The sequence below is a fragment of the Urocitellus parryii genome, chromosome 15, assembly GCF_045843805.1.
Source record: "Urocitellus parryii isolate mUroPar1 chromosome 15, mUroPar1.hap1, whole genome shotgun sequence".
NCBI lineage: Eukaryota > Metazoa > Chordata > Mammalia > Rodentia > Sciuridae > Urocitellus > Urocitellus parryii.
Genome location: NC_135545.1, coordinates 53,008,246 through 53,033,007, shown reverse-complemented (window position 1 = coordinate 53,033,007; position 24,762 = coordinate 53,008,246). Strand labels below are relative to the sequence as shown.

The 24,762-nt window shown below is 47.6% G+C and overlaps 1 protein-coding gene across 1 annotated transcript in view; it reads left to right on the top strand.

Annotated features, from left to right (window-relative positions):
• Positions 1-1,363: 1,363 nt before the first annotated feature.
• Cdyl2 (chromodomain Y like 2) overlaps positions 1,364-24,762 on the top strand; it is a 168,115-nt gene continuing 144,716 nt past the window's right edge. Inside the window, exon 1 of the mRNA XM_026393010.2 lies at positions 1,364-1,579. Within this exon, the coding sequence (XP_026248795.2) occupies positions 1,556-1,579 (24 nt within the window). The 5' untranslated portion in view covers positions 1,364-1,555. The remainder of the gene's footprint in view (positions 1,580-24,762) is intronic.

Genomic DNA, 24,762 nt, shown 5'->3' with positions numbered 1-24,762 from the left:
CTCCTTGGCATTTCACTTTCCAGGGGGGCAGTTCAGGGTGCAGATTTACACATAAATTTTCTTTATTGAATCCCACAGGAGCAGACAGGCCCACGATTCTCTTATTTAAATCTCACTTCATCTTAGGTGCCTGTTATCATTGCCTATTTACAGAGAAGTCACCAAATGATCTGCCCATAGGCTCACAAATAGGAAATGACCCACGGAGGATGTTACATCCACGTCCCATTTGGACAGTGCCTAGCTGGGCATTTTTAGGGGGCTAGATGAAGAAGACCTTTCTTCCAATTTCAGAACAGCCTGCTGGCCCAGCTTCTGAGGTAACTACATTTTTAATAAGGAGAAGCCTTTAACCACAAGGGTGACAATTACCCATGACGTTAATAGGAAGCCATGGCATAAGAAGGGGTTTGGGTTTTAGGGAGTTCCTCCAGTCCCTTGGCTCTGGAGCCTGGCACACAGTAGGAACTCTTTTAGTAGAACCAGAGGAGGAACCACCATTCTCCCCTCAGGCACGTGTCTTCTCTCATCTCTGGGATTCAAAGTCCAGTGTGGGCAGGGTCCCGCTTGTGCCTGGGCCCGGACCTTGCGGGGCAGTTGGGTGGACTTTGGGAAATGTTTGTTGATGAACGGAGAAGTGGATGGATGGTGGGGCGGGGGCTTCTGACGAAGGCCCTGCCTAGCCCTGGACTCTTCGCAGGGGTTACCGGGCGGCCTCGCCGTCCTGGCTCCCCGTGGTGGCCATTCCCTCCTCCTCGGTGGCCTCCACTTCTTCCCACCAGTCTGGAGGGAGGGGTCGCGCAGTCCCCGGGGGCCAGGTCTCCAGAGCCCGTGTCCGCTGCCCTCCGCGGGGGTGGGCGTCGGGACCCGGTCCGGCCGAGCCGGGCCGCGGTCCTTCCCCTCACCGGCCGCCGCAGCCCTCTACCTGCCTGGCGGCCGCCCCTTCGCGGCCCCGGCCAGGCACGCCCGGAGGCCACCTGGCCCGCCAGCGCGGGGCCCCGGAGCTGGCCGGGTTGGCGGGCGGGCCCGGCGCGGCTCGGCCGGGGGACCGGTCCCCGGGGCGCGGCCGGGCCGCCGCCCCCGCCCCCCCCGCCCCGGGGGCCGGGCCGGGCTCCCGGGGGGCGGGGACTCGCCCAGTGGCAGCAGCGTCCGGGCCGGCGGCGGGCGCGGGGCGGCTTCCTGCAGGCGGCGCCGGGGCGAGCCGTTGCCGGCTGCAGCCTCCGCCGCCGGGTCGCGGGTCGCGGGGGCCGCGTCGCTCGGGCCGCGTCCGTGCTCCCGGGCGCGCTGCGCGGCCGTCGCTGCTGCCCGCGCTCGTGCCGCCGCCGCCGCCGCCGCCGCCGCTGCCGGTTACGCCAGCCCCGCCGCCGCCCGCTCCGATTCTGCGCATAGGCAGCCCCCAAGCCTGTCATTCTGCAAAAACACAGTTTACTCAACACACCACACACTCGCACACACACGCGCGCACACACGCGCACACTGGCCCCCGCGCGCACACGCACGGAGGGCGCGAGCGAGCAGACGCGCACACCCGGCGAGCCAAGTTCCGCAGCCTGGCATGGCTTCTGGGGACCTTTACGAGGTACGGGGACGCGGGGCGCGGGCCGGACCCAGCCCGCGGGCGGCGGCGGGCGGCGGGGCCGGGCCGGGCCGGGCCGGGCCGGGCGCGAGCGGAGTTGCCGAGCCCGCGGCGGCGGCGGCGGCGGCGGCGGAGGGTGGCGGGGGCCGGGCGCGCCGCCCGCCCGCCGCCCGCCGCCTCCCGCGGCGCCGGCGCCCGCCGCCTTTCTCTTTCTCTCGCACACACTCTTACTCCCTCTACTTTGCGGCCTTGGAGGGGAAGGAGGAAGCCGGGCGGCGCCGGGCGGGGGAGGTAGCGGTCCCGGGGAGGTGTCTCGCCCGACGAGCCGCCCCGAGTGCAGAAAGTACAGGTAAAGTCGGCGCCGGACGTGCCGGGAATGCGGGGGCCGCGCCGCGGCCGGCGGGGGTGCGGGGCGGGGGTGCGCGGCCGGGCCGGGCCGGGGGCGCGGAGGCCGGGGGGCGGGCGGCCGAGCGGAGCCCGCGGGGCGCGGTGGGCCGGGGGCTGCGGACGGGGCGGCCGGCGGGGCTCGGGGGACGCCCGCCAAACGGTCCCCGGCCCCGCCCCTCCCCCCCACCTGCTGCCCCGCCGCGGGCTCCGACCCTCCGGGCTGGGGCGTGGGGGCGGCCCTTGCGGGTGTCGTTCTCGCCGGGGCCGAGAGGGGGCGCTGCGGAGGCCCTCGGTGGAAGGGAAGGGAACATGGAAGTCGAAGGTGGGTGGTAACACGTTGCCAGAGGACGAGGATGGGAGCCTTGCCCCCGCCACCCTCCGCCACCCTCGGCGGATACCGCACTCCAGGTCCACGCAGGTGGGGGGCAGCCCTAGGTATTTTGAAATCGTTCCAGAGGGGTGAAGGCAGATAGTAGTCTGGCACCTTCAAACAAGGTAGAAATACCCCTGGTACCCGTGACCTCTGGAGAGCTAGGGCTTCACCAGCCCTGGACGGCACACGTACCAACTCTGGACGTGGACAAGTGGACCAAACAAGAAACCAGCAGCGCTCCCTGGAGCAGAGAGGGGTTGGCTCCCGAGAGAAGGTTCTGGATAAAGAAGCCAACGGATGGGCCATCTTCAACCAAAAGGCCTGCTGATCCTGCAAGAGCCAGCTCAAGGGTCACTCTGGACCTGGACTCCCCTGAACATAAGTCAGTTAACACGAGTTCTGAATTTCAAGACTTTTGGGTGAATTGAGACAAAAACCTAGAAGCAGTGGGATTCTCCTTCTGGCTGAGAGACTAGAGGGGGTAATTCACCCATGGTGAGCGCTTTCTTCTGAGTCTCACAGGCAGCTCAAACTTTATCAGATGGATTTGCTGGCTGGTGTGGGAGAAGAATGGAAAATAGGCAAGTTAGCATCTTGGCCTCCTGTGTAACCAGGGCTTGGTGAGGCCCAGTCATGGATCACTCACCCATATGCAGCCAGGAGCAGCCTTAGCACTTATTGAGTGATGTAAGTTGCCCTCTTGTCTGCCCTGTGGCCTTCCTGATCCCTGTACTGGTAGAGAAGATGAAGTTGGATGGAAACTTGTTGAAGAACTTTGGCAGAGACAACCAATGGGACCATTAGAGCTCTTGGGTCTCTTTCAAGATGGCAGAGCCATTTCCAGAAACCCAAATTGAATCACAGTGAAATGGAAATTTTGAACTTCCTGTAGTATAACCAGCCCCACCAGGACCTTGGCCAAGAGGAGATGTTCAGGGGCAAAACTAATCTTGTTGAGATCATGGAGTTTTTCTGTCCATTGTTGCCCAATGTGTTAGAGCTGCTGACCTTGCCCAGGTAAAAGTTGCATGGCGGAGGCTTTAAGAGGACCTATCACCAGCCATCAGTGTTTCCGCATTTAAAATTTGGAACTTACAAACCTTCTGGGGATAATTTCTTGCTTAATGTTCATCTGAAACTGCCCTCCTTAACGTTGGTAATTATAGTTGCCAGATGAGTCTGAAGAGGGGAATTTTCACAACGGCCTTGAACTATCTTAGCACCTCAAGAGTTCTTATTGAAGTTCAATAAGCAGACAATAATAATAATTACTTCTGTGATAGTAGGTAATTGTACTAGATGTAAAATGGTTTTCCTGTGGCTGATTATTTGCATAGTCATTACTAAAAGGGCTAAATTGCATTATGAGAATATAACCAATGTCAACATTTTTATAGCCTGTGTCTACATTATATAACGTATACTGAGGAAAATTTAATTTGTTGTTCAAATTTAACTTTAAAAACAATTAAGAACTGCTAAGTGTACATTAGCACATAGACTTCTAACTGTAACATTGTTGTATGCATAAAAATAGGATATTGATTAAGAAAAAGTCTTGGAATACCTCGTATAATGACTGATCTTGAAAGGAAAAAACCAGATCTCATTCTAAATTATGCTGTTACTTTAATTAACTATTATACTTGAATGTACATAAAATGGCTTCTCATAACCTTTAACCAATAAACTGCATTTTGAGTGGACTCGGAATGACTGCCTTTGTCATTAACATATTTTACCTTTGTGCTGACACGATTTTTGACCCTTTATGGTGAAGATGTGATTTCTGAATTTCAAGACTTGTAGAGTCTTCATCTTCTCTTTGGTGTTTCAGACAATTCAATTGTACAGAGCAAATGTTCCTCAAATAGTACTTTTTTTTTTTTTTAAGACATAGGTACTGAGTTTAAAGACATCAAAAGAAGAAAATTTTGTGTATGTAATGGCACTGTTGAGTGATCTTGAAGGAAGACAGAATCTTGCTCAGGTCCCTCAATTTTGGATCTTGATAGATGGTTCTGCCTTGTTTCTCCTATAATAGAGTCCTCCTCCTCTTCTTCCAGTATGTTGTAGCCATCAACTACATGAAGGTGTTTTTAAATATCGATTAATGCCATGGAGTCAGACATAGGCCTAGTTGTAAAGTGAGTTCCTTTTTCAGATGCCCTGGCCTACATCTTGCTGAATGTAGGGATCGTAAGTGGCAGCCCAGGGGCCAGGTCTAGGCTCTGTGTGTGTGTGTGTGTGTGTGTGTGTGTGTGTGTGTGTTGTGCGCGCGTGTGTGCGTACCTTGCCTCACTGTGGATAAGAAGACTGAACTTCATCACTTTCAGATGGTGTTCTAGGTTGTCATGACCTCTAATGACAGTTAGAGACAGTTTGTCACTGTCTCTAATGCTCTGTAACCGTGTACTTCTTCACACTTACATTTTTCATCTGGCTCCAGTGGGCATGAGAGTCGACAACCCCAGGATTCTGGTCAATCTAAGGCATTTGGGTATCAGGAAGACATCATCAGTAGAATAGGAAACCCAGATTTGTCATCTGTGGGTCCCCAGCTCCTTCACATTAAGTTCTTCATTGACTGAATCCTTGAGCACAAGTCTGATTTAAGTATAAATAAAACACTTTAGGTGGCCTTCTGAGTATCATCCTCTGTTTTCTTCATGTCTCTTGCTCACAGTCTCTTGAAACCATGTGTAGGGTGGCTCAACTCTCTCTCCGGGAGGAAGTATGTCTCGCGTCTTACCAGAGAAGCAGGCTGGTGTGCTTCTTCCAGAGAAGAAGGATGCTGTGCATTTAAGCTTCAGCCACGTGGCTTTCCCTGGTGTTGAGGGTTGTCTGACACTGGAGGAGGGCTCCACTTTGTAGGCAGAGGTGTTGGAAGAGAAAGCTGTAGGTCCTTGGAAGAGGGCAGCACTGACCAGGTTGAAATTTACAGAAATGGGCCCGATGGTTCTTTTTGTGTCAACATTCAACTTATTTATGCTTTCCAAAGTTCCAACTTGAAAGGATGAGATGCTTCTAAGATGTGCAGTCTTTCTTTCTTTTGGGATTGATGTGCATCCTTATCACTAGGTGAATACAGAGAGCTCCACGTGCCTGTGTGTAGTTATGTGTGTGATTGTGTAACATCAATGATAAAATACTTTCATTTCATTCCAAATAAAGTCAATAACAATGGAATCGTTTGAGTTTTGTTGGAAAGAATTTACTTCAGTTAAAAATGGACTCCACAGTGATGAGCACAGGCACCTCCACTCTGGAGCTATATATGCACCTTGTGCACTAGAACCACATGCTAAAAATAACAGAGCTTATGGGAGAAGCAGCCCTGAAGCAGACTGCAACCTGTAACCAGAACACTGAAAACCAAGGCAAGCCTAATACAAATGCAGGGCCGCGGGCCTTGGCTGGCTGGTGCGTGCCCCACCTGGCGCTCCTTCACAGAGGCACACTGAGCTTGTGTCCCTTCTCCTCTCTGGAGGACATTCACTTCTCATAAAGACTATTCCAACAAATCCATTCCGGTCCAGGGCGCAGCTTTCTTCACTCAGCCGTGTGGGGAGAGGTGGTTTGTGGCTTCTTCCTCTGCTCTGGCAGCTTGGCCATGCAGGTTAACATAGTGGCAAGCCCAAGGGGCTCTCAAAGTCACCAAATCAGCCACCACTCACGTTAAAGGAAGGCACTGAGTGCATTGCCGTTTGCTTCTAGGGCCTTCATCTGTTGTTAAGTCTTCTCCTGTGAGAGTGGTCGCCAGTGATGGCTTCAAAATGTCCACCAGCTAGGAAGAATCACACTTGAACCAATAGGCTGGTGTCACGATCCCTATTTACCAGTCGCGTTTAAGAAGATTCCTGTCAAAAAAACAAAAAACAAAAACAAAAAACAAAAAAACATGTACTAGCAGAACAGTGTGGGATCCAACTTCTTGAATCCCTGCACGAGTATTTGAGGAGTTGAATTGATTCTTTGGCACATAGTAGGTGCCTGATGAACATGGAATGGGTATGTGAGTCTCTCTCCTTTTGAAAATTATTTTAAATGATCTCCAATGGGTTTGCATTGGTTTAAGTAGATCTTTATGTCAAGTCCCTCCTTACTGCATAAGATCATTTCTTCAGGGGCTCAAACTGTTCTTGACAGGAGCTGCTGTGGCTCCCTACAGACTGACCAGTTGCTCAGGAGCAGTTCAGGCCTGGTGATCCTCAGAGGTCAAAGACATTGCAGTGGTGCCTTTAGATTTCAGAGATCTTGGTTCTTCTGTCTCTGTTGGAAGGTGAGAAGAGGTCCAGGGTGGCTGAATCCATAGCACCATCATTCATTTGTACCTTTCTTATTTGGAGATCACCATACGTATGCCTGGCACTAGGGAAGTGGTACTGGTGCCCTCTAGGAGCCCCGGTCTAGTGGGAGACAGCGAGGCAAACAAGTTTCCAGTGCAGTTTCCCGGGCCGGGTTTGTACCGGGGAAGATGGGGCTCTCCAGGTGCAGGTTGAGGAGCTCATCCAGCCTTGGGGGAATGAGAGGGAGCATCCATGAGAAGGTGATGGCTGTCAAAGACCTTAACCTAGGATCTGAGCATGATCAGATCTGCAGGATTTATTGAGAATATTTGAGATCTTTTCAGTTTTGAAAAGCAATGTATATTTATTGTTATATCTTTTAAAAATAGAAGTAAAAAGTTATAATACCTAAGATAACTGTTACTAAGCCCTTAGTATATAATTGTGTTCAGTAAGTATTAATGTGATATCTAAATTAAGTAAAATGTTAGCTTTTTGATGTAGATACAAAGGAAGGATGTAATTGTTTAGCGTACATATTTTATGTAATAATAAAAACCAAATTGGAAAATAGGCCACATGCTATTTATAACTTGTTTTATTTTTCACTTAAATCATTTAAATGTACTGTGTGTGTGTGTGTGTGTGTGTGTGTGTGTGTGTGTGTATGTGTGCGTGTATATGAGAGAGAAAGATACATACCTACATACATACTGGGGATTGAACCCAGGGATGGTTTACCACTGAAATCTATCCCCAACCCTTTTTATTTTTTATTACAAGACAGGGTCTTGCTGAGTTGCTGAGGTTCTCACTCAGTTGCCTGGACTGGCCTCAATCTTGGGATCCTCCTGCCTCAGCCTCCTGAGTCAGTGGCATTACAGGATTTTTAACCTGCCATTAAAAATCAAGCCACTATGCTTGGCTTGATTTTTAATGGCAGGTTAATTTTCTCTTGAATGTGCCATTTTTTTCTGTAACTAATCCCCTGTTGGACACCTGGATTATTTTCATTTGTAAACCACTGTCAGTTTTGCTGTTGTGAACATCCATAAACCTTATAATCTGTATGCATATCTTACTCTTTTCCTCAGGCTAAATACTGAGAAATCATTAGTTTGAAAAATGTGAACATTTTAAACACTGTTGACACATAATTCTAGACTGCCTTCAGAAATTGACGGTAGTTTATTGGAGAAGACCAGAAGTGGGGTGACTGGCTGATACTGTGTGCTCTTTCAGCAGTAGAACCGAGATGATGGTGGCTTGAATGAAGGGGAGTGGCAGCAGGGGTGGAGAGAAGTGGGTGGGATTGAAAGACTCAAAAAGAATCAGCATGTTTGGGATCTCAGACAGGATCATGTTTGACAGCATAATATAGAAAACATAAAGAACAGTGCTTAACCAAGATTTGTTCTTTTGTTTGAAATAACGTTTGGAGTTGGGCAGTCCTGGATTGCTGTGATGCTCTTTGAAGTTTCATCTCTTTTCTGTCATCTTCAGCTGTGACTTCTGTCCTCAAGGTCATGTCAGGGGCCAAGGTGGCCTTGGAGCTCTAGATGGAAGGGCTAAAGTCGTCTCTCCACAGACAGCGTGTGCAAGTTCCCCAGGGTCTTCGCACCTCATTTCCTGAACTCGATCTCGTGGTTGCCCTCAAGCCTAGCTGCAAAGGAGGCTGAATACAAGTGTCATTGTCCGCTGTGTTTCCCGCTGTTCTTGAATCAAGCTTCGCTGATCCAGTGTGGGATTGAGGGGAGGCGGGACTTGGGGGATGGCTTCTAGCTTCCTGTGTTAGTTCTTGGGGTGGCTGGTAGCTGCAGGGAGGAAGCAGCATTTGGGGCAAGTGCAGAGGCAGCCGGAAGGGCAGTGAATCAGGAGAGCGTGTGGAACTTCAGGTTCAGACTTCAGAACAGTGGGCCCCGGGAGCCAGAGCTCTGGAGCAGGATCGAGCATGGAGACAGCGGCTGGGAACCCTGGCCACACAGGTCCAGCTCGAACCAAAGAGCAGAGTGAGGGTGTCAGGAGGGGTTTGGTGATGGGGAAAGTGGACATTTTAGAGATGGGGAAGAGAAAGAAGATCAAAGGATTAACATGAACAATAGAAGAAAAACCAAGGGTGTTGCTGTCACGGAAATCTTCTGTCGCATCCTGCGACAGAAGCCATGGTTTCCTGAGAAGCCTTGAGGTCTCTCCCTTTTTTGTGTCCCAGTTTCTCTTGTGAAGGGCTCTGCTTTGTTCCCTCTTCAGTCCAGTTGACTCCAGCACTGCCAGAATTCCCCACTGTGGCGCTGTCACCATTGCTTTAGAGGTGACTTAGGAGCTGTCAACATGAGAAAGACGGGGTGGTCAAAGTGACCTTGGACCTAATAACCAGCAGGTCCTTGGTGAGCCCTGGGAGGCAGCTATGCCACTGCTGTGTTCTTGGGCCTGGGGGGGGGGGTGGCGGCTGCCTGGCGAGGACAGGGGAAGGTGGATATAGACGCCTCCTATGGGCAGTGCTTTCCCGTCTCAGGTGTCGTGGTGAGGAGAGAGGGAAGGGGTCGGCCACCTCACCCCGTTCTCCACATGCTCTGCTGCTTGAGAGCTTGAATACTTAAAGATGGGGTGGAGACGTTGGGTTACTGGACCTCAGTTCTTAGACGTGATTTTCCATAAGCCCCAGGGCCCTTCTGCTGACCTGCGATGTTGGGTCTGAGGTCTCCACTAATTTTAACTGGAGAAATGAAGCAGAATGTGTAGTCCCACAGAACCTTTCTAAATGAAATTTGCTCAAGGAAGAGTTCTTTCTGGGCTGAGGATGAGGAGACAGAACTCTGCATGAGGGGTGGTTGGGGTAGCATTGATCTGAGGGGAGGAGCAGAGACGCAGTCCGTGGTGGCTGTGGGTGAGCCAGGGTGGCCATCAGGTTCAGGTGTCCGCAGGGCTGGTTCCGGCCTCCCATCTCCAGTTCTTTGGTCAAACACTCATCCGGGCATGGCTGTGAGGTCTCTGTAATGTGGTTTAAGTCCTTAGTCAGTTGACTTTAAGGGAGGTTATCTAGATAATCTCAGTGGCCCTGGACCAGTCAGCTGCAAGGCCTCAAGAGGCTTTCCAGAAAAACAAGAAATTCCACCTGTGGCCAGCACCCGAGGCCAGGCCCGCGTTCCAGCCTGCCCTCCCCACAGCCTCCTGTCCAGAGCAGCCTCCTGTTCTAACATATTGAGCGGGCTGGCTGTTGCTCAGCAAGTCCCTTCACGTGTGGAGGCCAGGGCTCTGCCTCTCCCCCACGTCACTCTGGTAGCAGTGTGTGCTGGATGAGCTTGCCCTCATCAGAACCTTGGTGGCCATGACTGAAGCGGAATTTGTCCTCCTGACTCGTCCATCACTTCACTAAGTGCCTCGCTTCTCAGTAGCCCCTGCTGTCTGGTGTGTGTGTATGAAGAGGAGCAAGCCGAGGGCCACGAGCTCTGGGCGACAACCAGTGTCCAGGGACTCTGAGGCCCGGGTGTGCCCGCACGCTGGAAGCGCCCAGGCAGCCATGTGTGCTGCTGGCTCCAGGGCAGGCCTGGCCTGGGTCCGGAGTTCTCCCGCGCAGGTGAGTGGGAGGTCCCGATGTGCTGCGCTCCTGCGGCCAGTACTTTAGCCAGTGGGTGGGAGCTGCTGCCTCCGCGGGTCACCCTCTCTGGGGGAAGGCCAGCCATTGATCATGGACCCTTAAAAAGGTTTGTCATTTCCTGGTTCCTCTTAAGATGGCTGCTGTTCCCCGACCCTCTTGACTCCCAGAATCTCCTGGTGTGACTGTTACCGTGCTGCTCTATAAGTGACTTAGGAGGCTTTAGGGACTCATCTGTGGGACAGGGGCTTTGCCGGGCCAGGAATGCCCCCTTCTGAGGAAGGGGGCCTGCCTTATCCTCAAATTCTTGATCAGGGCATTTTCCTCCTTGATTTTCACTTTCTTGTCTTCTAGTCCAGTGTTTTAAAAATTGTGTCTCCAGGGTCTTACTGACAAACTGTGGAGCTTATATATAAGTGCTGGATTTGTATTTTATTTAAAAATAGCCATTTGTTCAGTAATTCACCTATCGAGTGTTTGTTGAATGTTTACTACGTGCCTAGAACTCTGCTTGGAGCTGGGACTTTGGCCATGAATGCCTTTTAAGCTATCGTTTAAAATGTAGTGATTAAAAACCCAACACCCACATATGTTCCGTACTGCATTTTTAACACTTTGGAGTTTTTCATATGTTAAAGGTGCAGCCAGGCCAACTCTTTTTTGTGAGCAGGCCCAAGAATACAGCCTTTTTCTCCACCTGGACATATATTAGAACTTCTGATAAATGGCCTTTTTAGCAATACTGTAGGTCTGTGTGGTTCCTAAGAAACCTTCAGGCCCATCTCTGTCTGCTTGTGTGAAATTGTGGGAACCAATACAGTCATGTACTCAGATACCACTCAGGGTCCAGGCGGGTGGCGGTGAATGTTCTCGACCTGGCATGATTTTCAGTGTGCCCTACAATGGATGTCCACACTAGTATCTTATATTGTTGGGGTTTATTAAGAATTCTTGGTCCTTCTGCCCTGACTTAAATTGGAGAGAGTGGAAGCCACGTACAACCACTGTTCGTGACAAAGTCCAGGTCAGGTTTCTCATGTCCAAGCAAACGGATTTCAGGAAGAAGTTGACTTCTGTGGCTGTCACAGGACGGCAGCTGACATCCTCGGATTTCATTGAGAGTTTTTGTTCGTTAAAATAGTATTTTCTGCTCAGTTAACTCAGTGGTCAGAAAGTGTTGCAAATTAAACTTAGAGGAGTAGACGCGTACCCTAAGAAATCACCACAGGTGTCACGCGTCCTGTGTATAGTTCTGGGGAAAGTCTGGGTAGGGGAAATGGTTGCATGGCCGAGCCCCCATCTCTGCTAGACTCAGCTCTGTGGAGGAGGAGCCCGCCTGCACTATTCATGGTTGTGTTCCCAGCTCGTGGCTCCTTGCAGGGCATATTTCATCCTTTCAAGAGACATTGAAGGAATGGTTGAAATCGTTGAAACCTGAGGTTCAGGCTGAAAGGGAGCAAAGAGACAGAAGTGAGAGGCGGAGACCAGGCAGAGACACAGGAGAGTTTATTTGTCAGAGCTGACAAACAAAGGCCTTGTCCCCATAGATGGAGAGACGCAAAACAGGCTTGGGGCTTGGGACTTTTATGGGAAGGCTCAGGGATTAGCTAAACTGGGTGGGTCCTAATGGTGGTTAGGGGTGGGGTTGGTGTGAGGGAGTGGAGAGCCCTTCTCAGAAATGCCCTTGGGCGGGAAGGCCAAGTTTTTCTTAAAATGGTGCCTGTCATTGAAGATGGCCGCCCAGGTGCTAGGCAGGGACCTGAGGCAGGTACCTGAAGCACTTCCCTGGCCGTCCCTTCAGTGAGCTTCCTGCACTGCTGCTGTGTGGCGGTGGTTTCTCCCCTTTCTGAGAAGCGCTCTTCAAGTTTTCCTGGAACACGAGTTTCCGCTCTCCCTCCACCGGGTCCTGTGTAGTTTTATGAGGTGATGCAAGCTCCTGACGGCGTGGAAGCCCTCAGGCGCTGCTGCTCCTGGGGGTGGCGACGGGCGCCAGGGGCCCTTCTTGGTTAACTCGCATGTGTGTCAGTCCCTGTCGCTGCCAGCAGTGGTTTCAGCCCTCTGCTCGGCCTCTGGGTGGACGTCTACCTTGCAGGGTGGGTTGCCTGTGTAGGGTCCTTGCTGGGATCTGGGCTGCCATCTAAGTAACAGCCCCATTTTCCTGCCCCAGGGCGTATTACCACTCCCAGCCCCACCCTTAACCTCGAATTCTTTCCCACCCAAGGGTGCACCCACCCTGCCCTTCATCACCCACCTTAGGACCCACCTGGCTCTAATCCCTGAGCTCCCCCATAATAGCCCAGAACTCCAGCCCTGTTGCCTCTCTCCACTGTGGAGGGACGTGCCTGTATTTGCCAGCTCTGACAGACTCTCTTGTGTCTCTGCCTGGTCTCCGTCTTTCACTTCTTGCTCTCCCGTCTCCAGTTCCTCGCTTTCCTTTCAGCCTGGAGACAGACTGTGGAGCGGACACCCGAGGGCTTACTGAGGAATGTTCTTGTGAGCTGGGCCTGTAAGGCCTTGAGGAAGGTGGGACTGGGCAGCTGTGAAGCCCACCCACAGTGAGGTTACAGCCCAGTCTCCCCTGATCCTGTGGTCAGCTCTGAGCTGTGGTGGCCCTTCAGAAGTGTCCCCAGTCGAGGAGAGGGAACTGGACCCTCCTATCCCCACGTTAACCAGTCGCTGCTGGTAGGCTGCTCACGGCAAGGGGCACATCTGTGAGCCTGTAGCAGCAGGATAGTCCTTGCCGCTGCGGTCACGGGTAATTGATGGAGTAGAGGGACCTGGGAGGAGTATCACCTCATATCACTCCTAGGTCTCCACCTGTCCTTGCCCTTACTGATGTCGAGCCGTGGACAGACATCTGTCACATTGGTCCCTCCCTGATGACATCCTTTGTCATTTGCCAGCCTCTTCGGGCAGCTTGAGTCCGAGTTTGGACAGGCTGGCCTTGTGCTGGGATGGTGCTTGCGGTTCCCTCCACTGCCCGGGCAGCACTGGCCTGGGATCTCCTGCAGGGAAGCCTCCCGAGGCTGGGCTGCTGCTGGTCTCCACCCCTTGTTCTTGAAGCATTTCCCTTGAGAGTTCCTGGAGTCTCAGGTGCCTTTGCATCTTTATCTTCTGCTGCCAGTTCCTTGCCCTTGGCAGCTTAAGACAGGAGAAATGGTTTGTCCCTTGCTCTCCTGTTTAGTCACTGTAGGGACAGTTTCTAAGTTTTGACACTTGCCTGGCTTTTTCTCCTGAGCTCCAGACCTATCCAATTCCACTGGGGCCTTTTAAACTAAAATATCCAAAGGTGAACTTAGGGTCTTCCTCCTGGATTCCTAGCCTCCATCCCTGTTCCTGGGCCAGAGGCTGGCCTCCATTGCTGAGCCCAGACACCTGGTCTGTTCCTTTCATTCAGCAGCCCGAGTACTTCCTCCTCCTGAGACCCTCACCACTTCAGTCCAGGGGACTCTGCATGGAGTAACTGTGGGGTGTCGAGTGCTGTCTCTGGGTCTGCTCCTGCCCACTCCAGTTTTTCTGCACATTCTACTCACAAGGGTCTTCCTCAGACCCTCACTTCGTCATGTTTCTTTCTAATGAAAGAGCGTTAAGTCCATGTAAACTTTGTGATTTGAGTCTTGTCCCTCCATGGTTCCCCATGTAGAGCATGCCTTCTGCCCAGAGAGCTGCACGTCGCTCCTTGAGCTCGCCACACTCCTTCCTGTAATCCCACTCCAGGTGATGGACACTGTCCAGCCCTGACCCCTGCCCCTCCTCCCAGTGTCAGCTTGGATGTCACGTTGGGCAAGGCTTCCTTGATTCTCCAAGGCTTCTTCAGGCTCCTACAGAGTCCTGCTCCTTGTGCGGACACTTGATTGGCTTTACCAAACACTGTCTTATTTTCGAAATCTCCCGTTAGGTTGAGGGCTTTGAGTGGGGCCTGTGAATCCATCTGACTTGTTTCGTCTTTAGCACTAAGCATGGTGCGAGTTTCGAACCACAGTCTGTTTATAGAAGCATTGATTCGTCAGGTCTTTAAGTTACAGGAAAGTCAGAACTGTCTCGGATGTCTACAACCCGTTTGGTGGGATGTTTGAAGGCATTTAAAGTCTTTTAGTGTTTTCCAGTTCAGTGTGACTTCTACCAGTGGACATTGTTTTCCTATGAGACATCTAGCTTTGGGTAATCGGTGAAGTTTGTGCAGTACTGTGTTAGGAGGATGGCTGGGTCTTGGTGGGCCGAGGGTCGGAAGTCATCCATTTCGTCTTTCACTAACACCTCCAGCAGGTGATAAAGAATGATGGCCTCATTTATTTTGTGAAGGAGACCAACGGTTGAGATGCAAAAGCTGACTGTTGGTTTTCACTGACGTCTGCGGGTCTACGTGAGGCAGACAGCGTCTTCCTGGCCTGTTCTGGAGAGCTGCTTTGGAAATCTTGAAGTTGTCATTGCTTTCTTGTGCAGATTTCTTAAAGGAGGTCAGTGAGGCCCAGAACGTCCTTATGCCTCCTTTAATTCTTCTGGTGATGAAGAGTAGGGCTGGGACCTGCCTTCTCACCCGACGGCAGTCACAGGCCTTGACATTGATGGACATCCAGACTCCTGTGGGGACTGTTGGAAGTCAGGTCGCGTAATGGGATTCAAAGCACCGTTTCTTTGAAGACTCCGTCTTCACGTAGGCCACATTCTTCTAAGTGAAGGGCAGCCACACACACCAGCAGACAGCAGGGTGATCATCCGTGCGGCACTGAGAAGAGGCGCGTCTTCCTGCTTCCCCAGGCTCTGTAAGACCACGGCCACGGGTGCCTGTTGTCTGTGGAGGGACGGCACCGGGAGTCCTGTGGTCAGCACTGCCTTCAGCCCCACTCCTCAGAACAGCCGGGCTGTGCCCACGCTGATGGTGGTGATGGCAGAACCGGGGGCCGAGGCCTTCACTCAGGCCCCATTACTGGTTTGGAGGGCAGCTCGCTGGTGGCGTCCTTGGTGGGTACTTCTCCCGCGTGGCCCTTGCAGCATCCTGCTGGGCCTCTGCACCTTCCACGTCCTCTTCACCGTGGCCGGCATGGTGTTAGCATCCCTTCGCAAAGGATTGTCAGGGTGGTCATTTCAAACTTCCCTGGTGACCGTGGCTGACTTGGTAAGGTGCTGTGGAAAGCTGCTTCCCGTGGGTGAGGTGACCGCGTCCAGATCCTGGCAAACAGGTCTGCACTGTTTCTAAAATTGATTTTTAAAAATTATGTATAACATCAGGATAGATTTTAACATGATCACAAAAGCGTGGAATATGATTTTCTCTAACTGGGTCCCTAGCACTCCGGCCGCCCCGCCTCCCTCTGCCTGCCCCTCCCTCTCCTGACCTTTCTGCAGTCTGTTTATAGTTGTGTTTTTCATTAATGTCTGTGGATGTACTTGGTGTTGGGATCCATTGTGCTGTATTCATGTAGGCGCCTACAGAAGTCTGCTCACACCCATCCCACCTCTTCCCTTTCCCTGGCTCCTTCCTCCCGCTCCGTCCCCGTCGTCTTTTTTCTAGTCTATCTACTGATCCTTCTTCTCTTTTGATGAAATGTCTTCTCCCTTTTTCCCTTTCTTTCCCGCCACACCTTGTTATGAATAAACTTCTGCATATCAGAGAAAACTTGATCTTTAACTTTTTGGGACTGGATTATTTCACTTAGCACAATGTTCTTCAGTTCCATCCATTTACCGCCAAATGCCAGAATTCTTCTTTCTGACTGAGTAATACTCCATTGTGTATATATACCACAGTTTTTTTATCCTTCATTGTTAATGTTTGAATAAGTAGAAGCATTTACATCAATTCTTAAATTCTTAAATTCAAAGAACTGCAAAGAGATGTGTGTTTTTGCCACCTGCACGACAAGCTGTCATGCACTGTTTTAGTCAGCTTTTTCACTGCTGTGACCAGAGACCTGACAAGAACAACTTTAGAGGGGAAAGATGCACTTGGGGCTCACAGTTTCGGAGGTCTCAGTGCATACACAGCCGACTGCATTCCTGGGGGCCGGAGGGAGGTGGAGCATCACGGTGGAAGTGTGTGGTGGAGGAAGGTGACTGGACGCGTACCCCAGGGCACGCCCCCAGAGGCCCAGCTCCTGCGCCCACCAGGCCTGCCTTCAGTCCCACTCCCCCTCGGGGACCACGCACTGGTGGGGCTAAGGCCCTCCCAACCCAGTCCTGTACTGACAGTGGTTTGTCAGTTCTGTAAGGAGCAGCCTGGATAGGCAGGAGCACCGATGGAGGAGACAGACACAAAGGCAGTGTCCTCCTTTCTTGGAGGTTTCCAGGTGGGGTGGCGTTTCTCCTTAGAGGTCAGGTCATCTTTCATGCCCTCTGTGACTCCTGACAGCACTCACATGCTTCTCTCTAGATGGCCCAGTGCCTCCGGGAACCATTCCCAGGAAGGGGGTGCCCCGCTCGGCAGCACCTCCCCCATCTTGGCCTGGTGCCAGCTCCTGGGAAGCACTGGGTCCAGTGAGCCGAAGTGGCCTTGCCAGCTGGTGTCTGTGGGGTTGTGAATTGAGTCACCAGCATCTTCATTGCCACTCCAGGGCATTCTTTTACAAGGGTCTTTTTTTTTTTTAATAACGATTGCACACATTTGTGGTGTGCGGTGTGTGTTTTACACCTGTGATGTGGTAGGATGATCAAATCAGAGGGATTAGCCTATCTGTCACCTCAAAGGTGTATTCTTTCTTTGTGGTGAGAATACTTGCAATCGTGTCTCTTAGCTGTTTTGAAACGTGCAGCGCATTGTGATTGGCTCTGGTCTGCCGTCCCGTGGAGCACAGAACTCTTTCCTCCATGTTAACTTGGTGCCCACTGGTCAACATCCCTCCTTCCTGCCCGCTCCCCTGGCTGGCCCCTGATAGCCAGCGTTCTACCCTCCACTTCCATGAGCTGTGCTTTTTTAGGTTCCATGTGTGAGTGAGAACGTGGAATTTGTGTTTCTGTGCCTGGCTTATTTGCTTTACAGTACACAAATGACACGCTTTCTAGTTTATTTATTTATTCTTTGCTGAACAGTATTCCGTTGTGCATGTGTACCTCATTTTATAAAACCCGTGTATCCATTGATGGACACCTAGGCGGTTTCTGTATCTTGCCATTGTGAGTGGAGCTGCCGTGAGCGAGGGAGTGTGGGCAGCTTCCCCTTTTGCCCACTGCTTTCCATTCCTCTGGGTATAGCCGGTAGCAGGTACCCAGCAGCGGGACTGATGGCTCCAATCGTACTTTTATTTTTGGTTTTTAGAGGACTCTTGTACTATTTTCCATAATGGCTGTACTAATATGCAGTACCACCAGTGGTGTATGAGGATCCCCTTTTCTCATATTCTCACCAACACTTTCATCTTTCTAATAATGGCCAATCTGACAGGTGTGAGATGACAACTCACTGTAGTTTTAATTTGCATTTTCTGATGGTTACCAATAGTAGCTCCCCCCCCAAAGCTGTAATAATTAAAACTGCCTGGTATTGGCATAAAAACACAGTGAAAGGGAAGGAATAGGCTAGACAGCCCAAAAATAAACCCACATATCTTCAGTCGATTAGTTTTTGACAAAGGTGCCAAGAACACACATTAGGGAAAGGACAGTCTCTTCAATAAGTGGTGTTGGAAAAACTGGATATCCACATGCAGGTGATTGGAAATGGGCCCTTTCCTTATAACTGATACAAGAATCAACTCTAAAGGGATTGAACACTTAAGACCTAAAACTATGAAAGTACTAGAAGAAAACAGGAGGCGCTCCATGACATCGTCCGTCAGAGAATTCTTGGCTATGGCTCCAAAAGCACAAGCAACAAAGTCAAAATGGGAAAATGGATGGCATCAAACTAAATAGCTTCTGTATAACAGGAAACAGAGGCGGAAGAGACGCCCGACCTGCAGATTTGGAGAAAATATTTGCAAATCATTTGTAGAAAAGGGGCTAATAGCCAAGAGATTCAGGGAACTCAAACTATTCAATATCAAATAACCCTTAAAGTTGGGCAAAGGACTGACTAGACACCGCTCTGAAGTAGGTGCACAAGTAAGTGGACAGCTGGATCCTTGGCCACCTTCTGTTCCCACAGTGTATCCAAAGTGATTGTGTGAAAAGGTAATTCTGAAAATGTCTGCCGTGGCCTCGTGGCTCTGGGGCAAAAGCCCCGATGCTTACCAGGCTGGGCTCCTGGCTGGGCCCCCAGGCTTGCCCACCACCCTCCTTGGCCTGCTCACCGACTCTGTTCAGTTCATCTGAACCTCCTTTGCTTCGTGACCTTGCTCATGCTGATTCTTTGGACCTGCCTGGTCCTCTCTCTCTTGAGCTCTGGGCTTCTCTGACCTCCCAGGCCAGGATGGCCGTTGCTCTGCACCCCCTGAGCTTCCCGGGCGTCTCCACAGCTCGTTCCCCTCAGTCAGTGGCTCCAGTGCTTAGTTAAGGACTGTCTTCTGAAAGGCAGAGCCAGCTCTGCCTCGGCCGGTGCAGTGCCCCTGCACCTAGCACATAAGACGTGCTCGTGAAAATCCCTCCAGATTCCAGGAAGCTCTGGACCACCAAGTTTGGGCTGTTTTCTTCCAGATTCAGCATCACAGTCTCTTTTCCTCCCACTCTGGTCTTGATGTGCTTCTCAACCCTGTACCCTACTGGCTGTTGTCTGGTTATTCTCAAGTCTGTCAATGCCATTTTTAAATGTATGACCTAGAAGAATTCTCTGTTCATCAGCAGAGGTCACATCTCATAATTTGTGTGCTGAATTTTTAATTAATTTAGTCTTAGGAAAACCTGAAATGTAGAATAAATATTAAAAAATAACATGAATAAAAACCATTGTTTTAAAACTTCTGCACAGTGGGTAAAGTGGTACTCAGAGGAACATTCGTAACCTTAAGTCAAAAGCAAAAAAGAATGAATTCAGTTCATCTCAAAAAGTCAGAAAAAGGATAGCAAAATGAAAAGACATTATAAAGAAAGAAATAATGTAAAGAGAAGCAAAAACAGTAATAAAGTAGAAAAGAAAAATAAAATTACGTATATTAAAGATTATACTTACATTTTTGGTGCCATTTTATTTATATGTATATGTACTTACTATATCTATCTATTTATTTATTTATTTTTTAAGTTGTTGATTGACCTTTATTTATTTACTTATATGTGGGGCTGAGGATCAAACCCAGTGCCTCGTACGCGCTCGGTGAGCGCTCTACCGCTGAGCCACAACCCCAGCCCTACTTATTATATTTATAAATTGTGGAAAAATGTAAATATAAAATTTTTATTTTAATGATTTATTTTTGTGGGAGATACTGGGCATTGAATCCAGGGATATTCTACCACTGGGCTATATTCCCACCCCTTTTTATTGTTTCCTTTTGAAATGGGGTCTCACTGAGTTGCCCCGGCTGGACTTGGATTTGTGACCCTCCTGGAAAGCTGGGATTAGAGGCATGTGCCACCACACCTGACTTATTTTTAACCATTTTAAAGTGTAGAGTTGAGTGGCATTTAGTACTCTCACAGTGTTGTATAACTGATTACTACAGTGCTTCAACATCCCAAGTGGAAACCACTGTACGTAGTCACTTGCCATTTCCTCGGCAGTCACTCATCTGCTTTCTGTCTTCATGAATTGGCCTATTTGGGGTATTTCATATAATGGAATTAAACAATATATGGCAATTTATTAAACAAAATATGGCATTTTTATATTTGGCCTCTTCTTGTTCTTAGCATAATAATGCTTTCAAGGTTAATCTTGTTGGAACATATAATCAGAACTTCTTTTCTTTTCATAATTAAATAGTATACCATTGTATTATGTATATAAGATGTTTTGTTTTTCCATGCTTCTGTTGATGACACTTGGGTTGTTATACCTTTTAGCTCTTCTGACTGTGGTTATGAATAATTCTGCTATGCACATTGGCTTGCAGGTGTCCGTTTAAGTTCCTATTTTCAGTTCTTTTGGGTATATAGCTAGGAGTGGATTTGCTGGGCTATATTCTAATTTTACAGGGAACTTTTTGAGAACTGCCAAATTGTTTTCCACAGGATCTATACTATTTTATGTTCTTACTGGCCTTAGACATGGAATGTTGTTTGTCTAAATTCTCTCCAGCATTTGTTATTTTGTTTATTATTGTTCATAACCATTATGGTAGTTGTGAAAGGGTATCTCCTTGTGATTTTGGTTTGCATCTTCTTGGATGACTGATGATGTGAGCCTTGTGTTTAGTAGCTATTTGTATATTTTTTTAGGAGGAATGTCTGTTCAAGTCCCTTGTCAGTTTTTGAATTGGGTTGTTTATCCTTTTGTTATTGAGTTATAGGATTTAAAAAATATACATATTCTGGATATTAAACCCTTATCATATATGTGACCTGAAAATATTTTTCCCATTCTATCTGTTTTCTTCTTACTCTCTTGATAGTGTACTTTGATGCACAAAAAATTATAATTTTATTGACGTTCGATGAGTATTTTTGGTATTTATATGTATTTTTTGTTTCCAGTGCTTTTGGTGTCATATTTAAATGACACCAAATACCAGCATAGTATTAGAACTCTAATACTATGTAAAAGAGAAGTGGGGAAAGTGGGCATTGTTGATCTTAGAAGAAATGTCAGGCTTTCACCACTGAATATGATATTAACTGTGGGTCTGCCATAATACCCCTTATCATGTTGAGAGTTTATTTTTTTGATCTTTTTAAAAATCACGAAACAGCATTGGACTCTGTCAGATGCCTTTTCTGTGTCAATGGAGATGATTATGTGTTGTTTTCCTTTATTCTGTTAACGTGGTAATATTGCAGTTATTTATATTCACATTGCAGTTATTTGTGTTCGTGTGTTGAACTATCCTTGCATTCCTGGGAAAAAATCTCAGTTGGCATAGTGTAGGATCCTTTTATCATGCTGCTGGATTTGGTTTGCTAGTGTTTTGTTGAGGGTTTGAACTTGTATTCTCAGGGATATTGGACTGGGGTTTTCTTTCTTCTGGTGTCTTTGGCTTTGGTGTTGGGCTGGTGCTTGCCTCATAAAATATATTTGAAAATGTATTCTCCTCTTTAATTTTTCAGAAGGGTTTGAAAAATTAAAGAGGAGAATTAACACCAATCCTGGTGTTAATTGGTGTTAATTGTTCTTTAATTGTTTGGTAGAATTTACTGATGAAGCTGAGTCCCAGCCTTCTCTTTGTTGGGAGGTTTTAATTACTGATTCAGCCTCTGAACATGTTATAAGTCTATTCCATTTTCTGCTTATTTGGAGTCAGTTTTGGTAATTTGGTACTGTTACAGAATTTTGCTGTTCACATGGGCCATTTTTTTTGGTGTACAGTTGTTCATAGTATTTTCTTATGATCTTTTTCCCAGGATATAATAATTTATTATTTGTTTGGTTTTTCAGACATATTTGCTGATAGTTATCTGATAACTCATTGATCTATTTTTTATATTTAAAATTTTTTTATTTTATTTGTTCTTTTTAGATTACATGACAGTAGAGTGTATTTTAGCGTATTATACAGACATGGAGTATAACTATATTCTAATTAGGATCCTATTCTTTTGGTTGTCCATGATTCTGAGTAACCCTGGTTATGAATTCAAATACAAGACTAGGAAAGTTATGTCCGATTCATTCCATTGTTCTTCCTATTCTCCTCCTGCTTCTCCCTTCCCTTTGTCTAATCCAGCAGACTTCTATCCTTCCCCTCCCCACCCTCCCTTGTTGTGAGTCAGCATCCACATATCAGAGAGAACATTTGGCTTTTGGGTTTGGGGGAATTGGCTTATTTCACTTAGCGTGGTAGTTTCCAATTTTATCCACTTACTGTCAAATGCCGTAATTTCATTTTTCTTTATGGCTGAGTAATAACTCCATTGTGTATATATATCATATTTTCTTTGTCCATTCATCTGTTGAAGGACATCTAGGTTGGTTCCATAGCTTGACTATTGTGACTTGAGCTGTTATGAACATTGATGTGGCCATGTCACTGTATTATGCTGATTTTAAGTCCTTTGGATATTGATCAAGGACTGGGATAACTGGATCAAATGGTGGTTCCATTCCAAGTTTCCATAGTGGTTGTACCAATTTGCAGTCCCGCCAGCAATGTATGAGAGTTCCTTTCTCTCCACATCCTCGCCAGCACTTATTGTTATTTGTATTCTTGATAATTGCCATTCTGACTGGAGTGAGATGAAATCTCCGTGTAGTTTTAATTTGCATTTTTCTAATTACTAATTGCTAGTGATGTTAAACATTTTTTTTTGTTCAGTTTCTTTGCCCATTTATTGATTGGGCTGTTTATTTTTTTGGTGTTAAGTCTTTTGAGTTCTTTATATATCCTGGAGATTAATGCTCTGTCTGAGGTACAGGTGGTAAAGATTTCCTCCCAATCCGTACGCTCTCTCTTTGTTCTCTTGATTGTTTCCTTTGCTGAGAAGAAGCTTTTTGGATTGATTCCATCCCATTTATTGATTCTTGATTTTACTTCGTTGCTTTAGGAGTCTTATTGAGGAAGTTGGTTCTTAAGCTGACAAGATGGAGATTCAGCCTGTTTTCTTTTAGTAGGCACGCAGGGTCTCTGGTCTAATGCCTAGGTCCTTGATCCGCTTTGAGTTGAGTTTTGTGCAGGGTGAAAGACAGGAGTTCAATTTCATTCTGTACAAATGGATTTCCAGTTTTCCCAGCACCATTTGTTGAAGAGGCTGTCTTTTCTGCAGTGCATGTTTATGATGCCTTTGTCTAGTATGAGTTAACTATTTATATGGGTTTGTCTCTGTGTCTTCTGTTCTGTTCCATTGGTCTACGTGTCTGTCTTGGTGCCGATCCCATGCTCCTTTTGTTCCTGTAGTTCTGTGGTGTAACTTAAGGTCTGGTATTGTGATGCCTCCTGTTTCACTTTTTGCACTAAGGATTGCTTTGGCTACTCTGGGCCTTTTATTTTTCCAAATGAATCTCATGACTGCTTTTTCTATTCTACGAAGAACACTATTGGAATTTTAATAGGAATTGCATTAAATCTGTAGTGTTTTGGTAGTATGGCCATTTTGACCATATTAATTCTGCCTCTCCAAGAACTTGGGAGATCTTTCCATTGTTCTGAAGTCTTCTTCAATTTCTTTCTTTAGTGTTCTGTAATTTTAATTGTAGAGGACTTTCATCTCTTTTGTTAGATTGCTTCCCAATTATTTTATTTTATTTTTTTGAGGCTATTGTGAGTGGGATAGATTTCCTGACTTCTCTCTCAGCTGCTATATCTTTGTTGGATAGGGATGCAATTGATAGATTGGTATTGACTTTATACCCTGCTCCTTTGCTGAATTTGTTCATGAGTTCTAGATGCTTTCTGGTAGAGTTTTTTGGCTTATGATTCTTTTTATTTCTGTAAAGTCTGTAGTAATTTCTCCTCTTTCATTTCTGATTTTAGCAATTTGAGTCTTATTCTCATAATCAGCCTAGCCAAAAATCTTGTCAATTTTGTTGATCTTAAAAAGAACAAGCTTTGGTTTCTTTGATTTTTCCTCTGTTGATTTTTAATATTCTACATTATCTCTACTCTGATCTTTATTATTTCCTTCCTCCTGCTAGCTTTGGGTTCAGTTTGTTTTAGTTTGTTTCTTAAACCCAAAGCTAGCAGAAAGCTAGATGTTCAGTTCGTTTACTGATTTACGATCTTTGCTCTTTCTTAATGCACATGTTTACAGCTATAAACTTCCCTCTGAAGACTGCTTTTGCTATTTCCTCTAGGTATTGCAGTATTGGTATGCTGTGTTTTTCTTTTGTCTCAAGTTGTTTTCCAGTTTCCCTTGTGATTTCTTCTTTGACCCATGGTTGTTTTACAGAAACGGCTGTTTAATGTCCAGATATTTGTGAGTTTTATTGTTTTCTTTCTATTATCAATCTCTACCTTATTCAGTTGTGGTCAGGAAACATAGTTTGTGTGATTTTAATTGTTCCCCCCACATTTATTTCAATTAAAAAAAAACACTCAGATCTTTGTGTGGCCTAAGGTGTGCTCTGTCCTGGAGCACCGCCCACGTGCACTTGGGAGGAAGGTATCTTGGGATGTTGCTGCGTGAGCTGCAGCGTGTGTCTGCTGGGCCTCACTGGTGGAGTGCTCTCCAGGTTCTTCACTGGTGTGTCTGGTTGTTTCTTTCCGTTACTCATTGTGAAATATCGACATCTCCAACCATTGTAGCACTGTCTGTTTCTTCCTTATATCCAGTCAGTTTTGCTTCATGTGGTTTGAACAACTCTGTTGTTCGGTGCACATATGCTTGTGATTGCTGTAACTTCCTGATGGATTGAACAGTATTAGCATTAAAAAACAAAAAACAAAAACCAAAACTTCATTATTTGAGTCATAAGAATTTAGAAATCAATTAGAACTGCCCAGATTTCTTAATGTACAGTAATTCCTGGGAATGGATCTAGAGCTTGTGGTAGCACAAACCTACCTTTCCTTCTTACCTAAAGGTGCATTTTATGGTGATTTCTGCTAAATTTCACCTTGTTACTTTTCAGCTTTTTGAAATTATT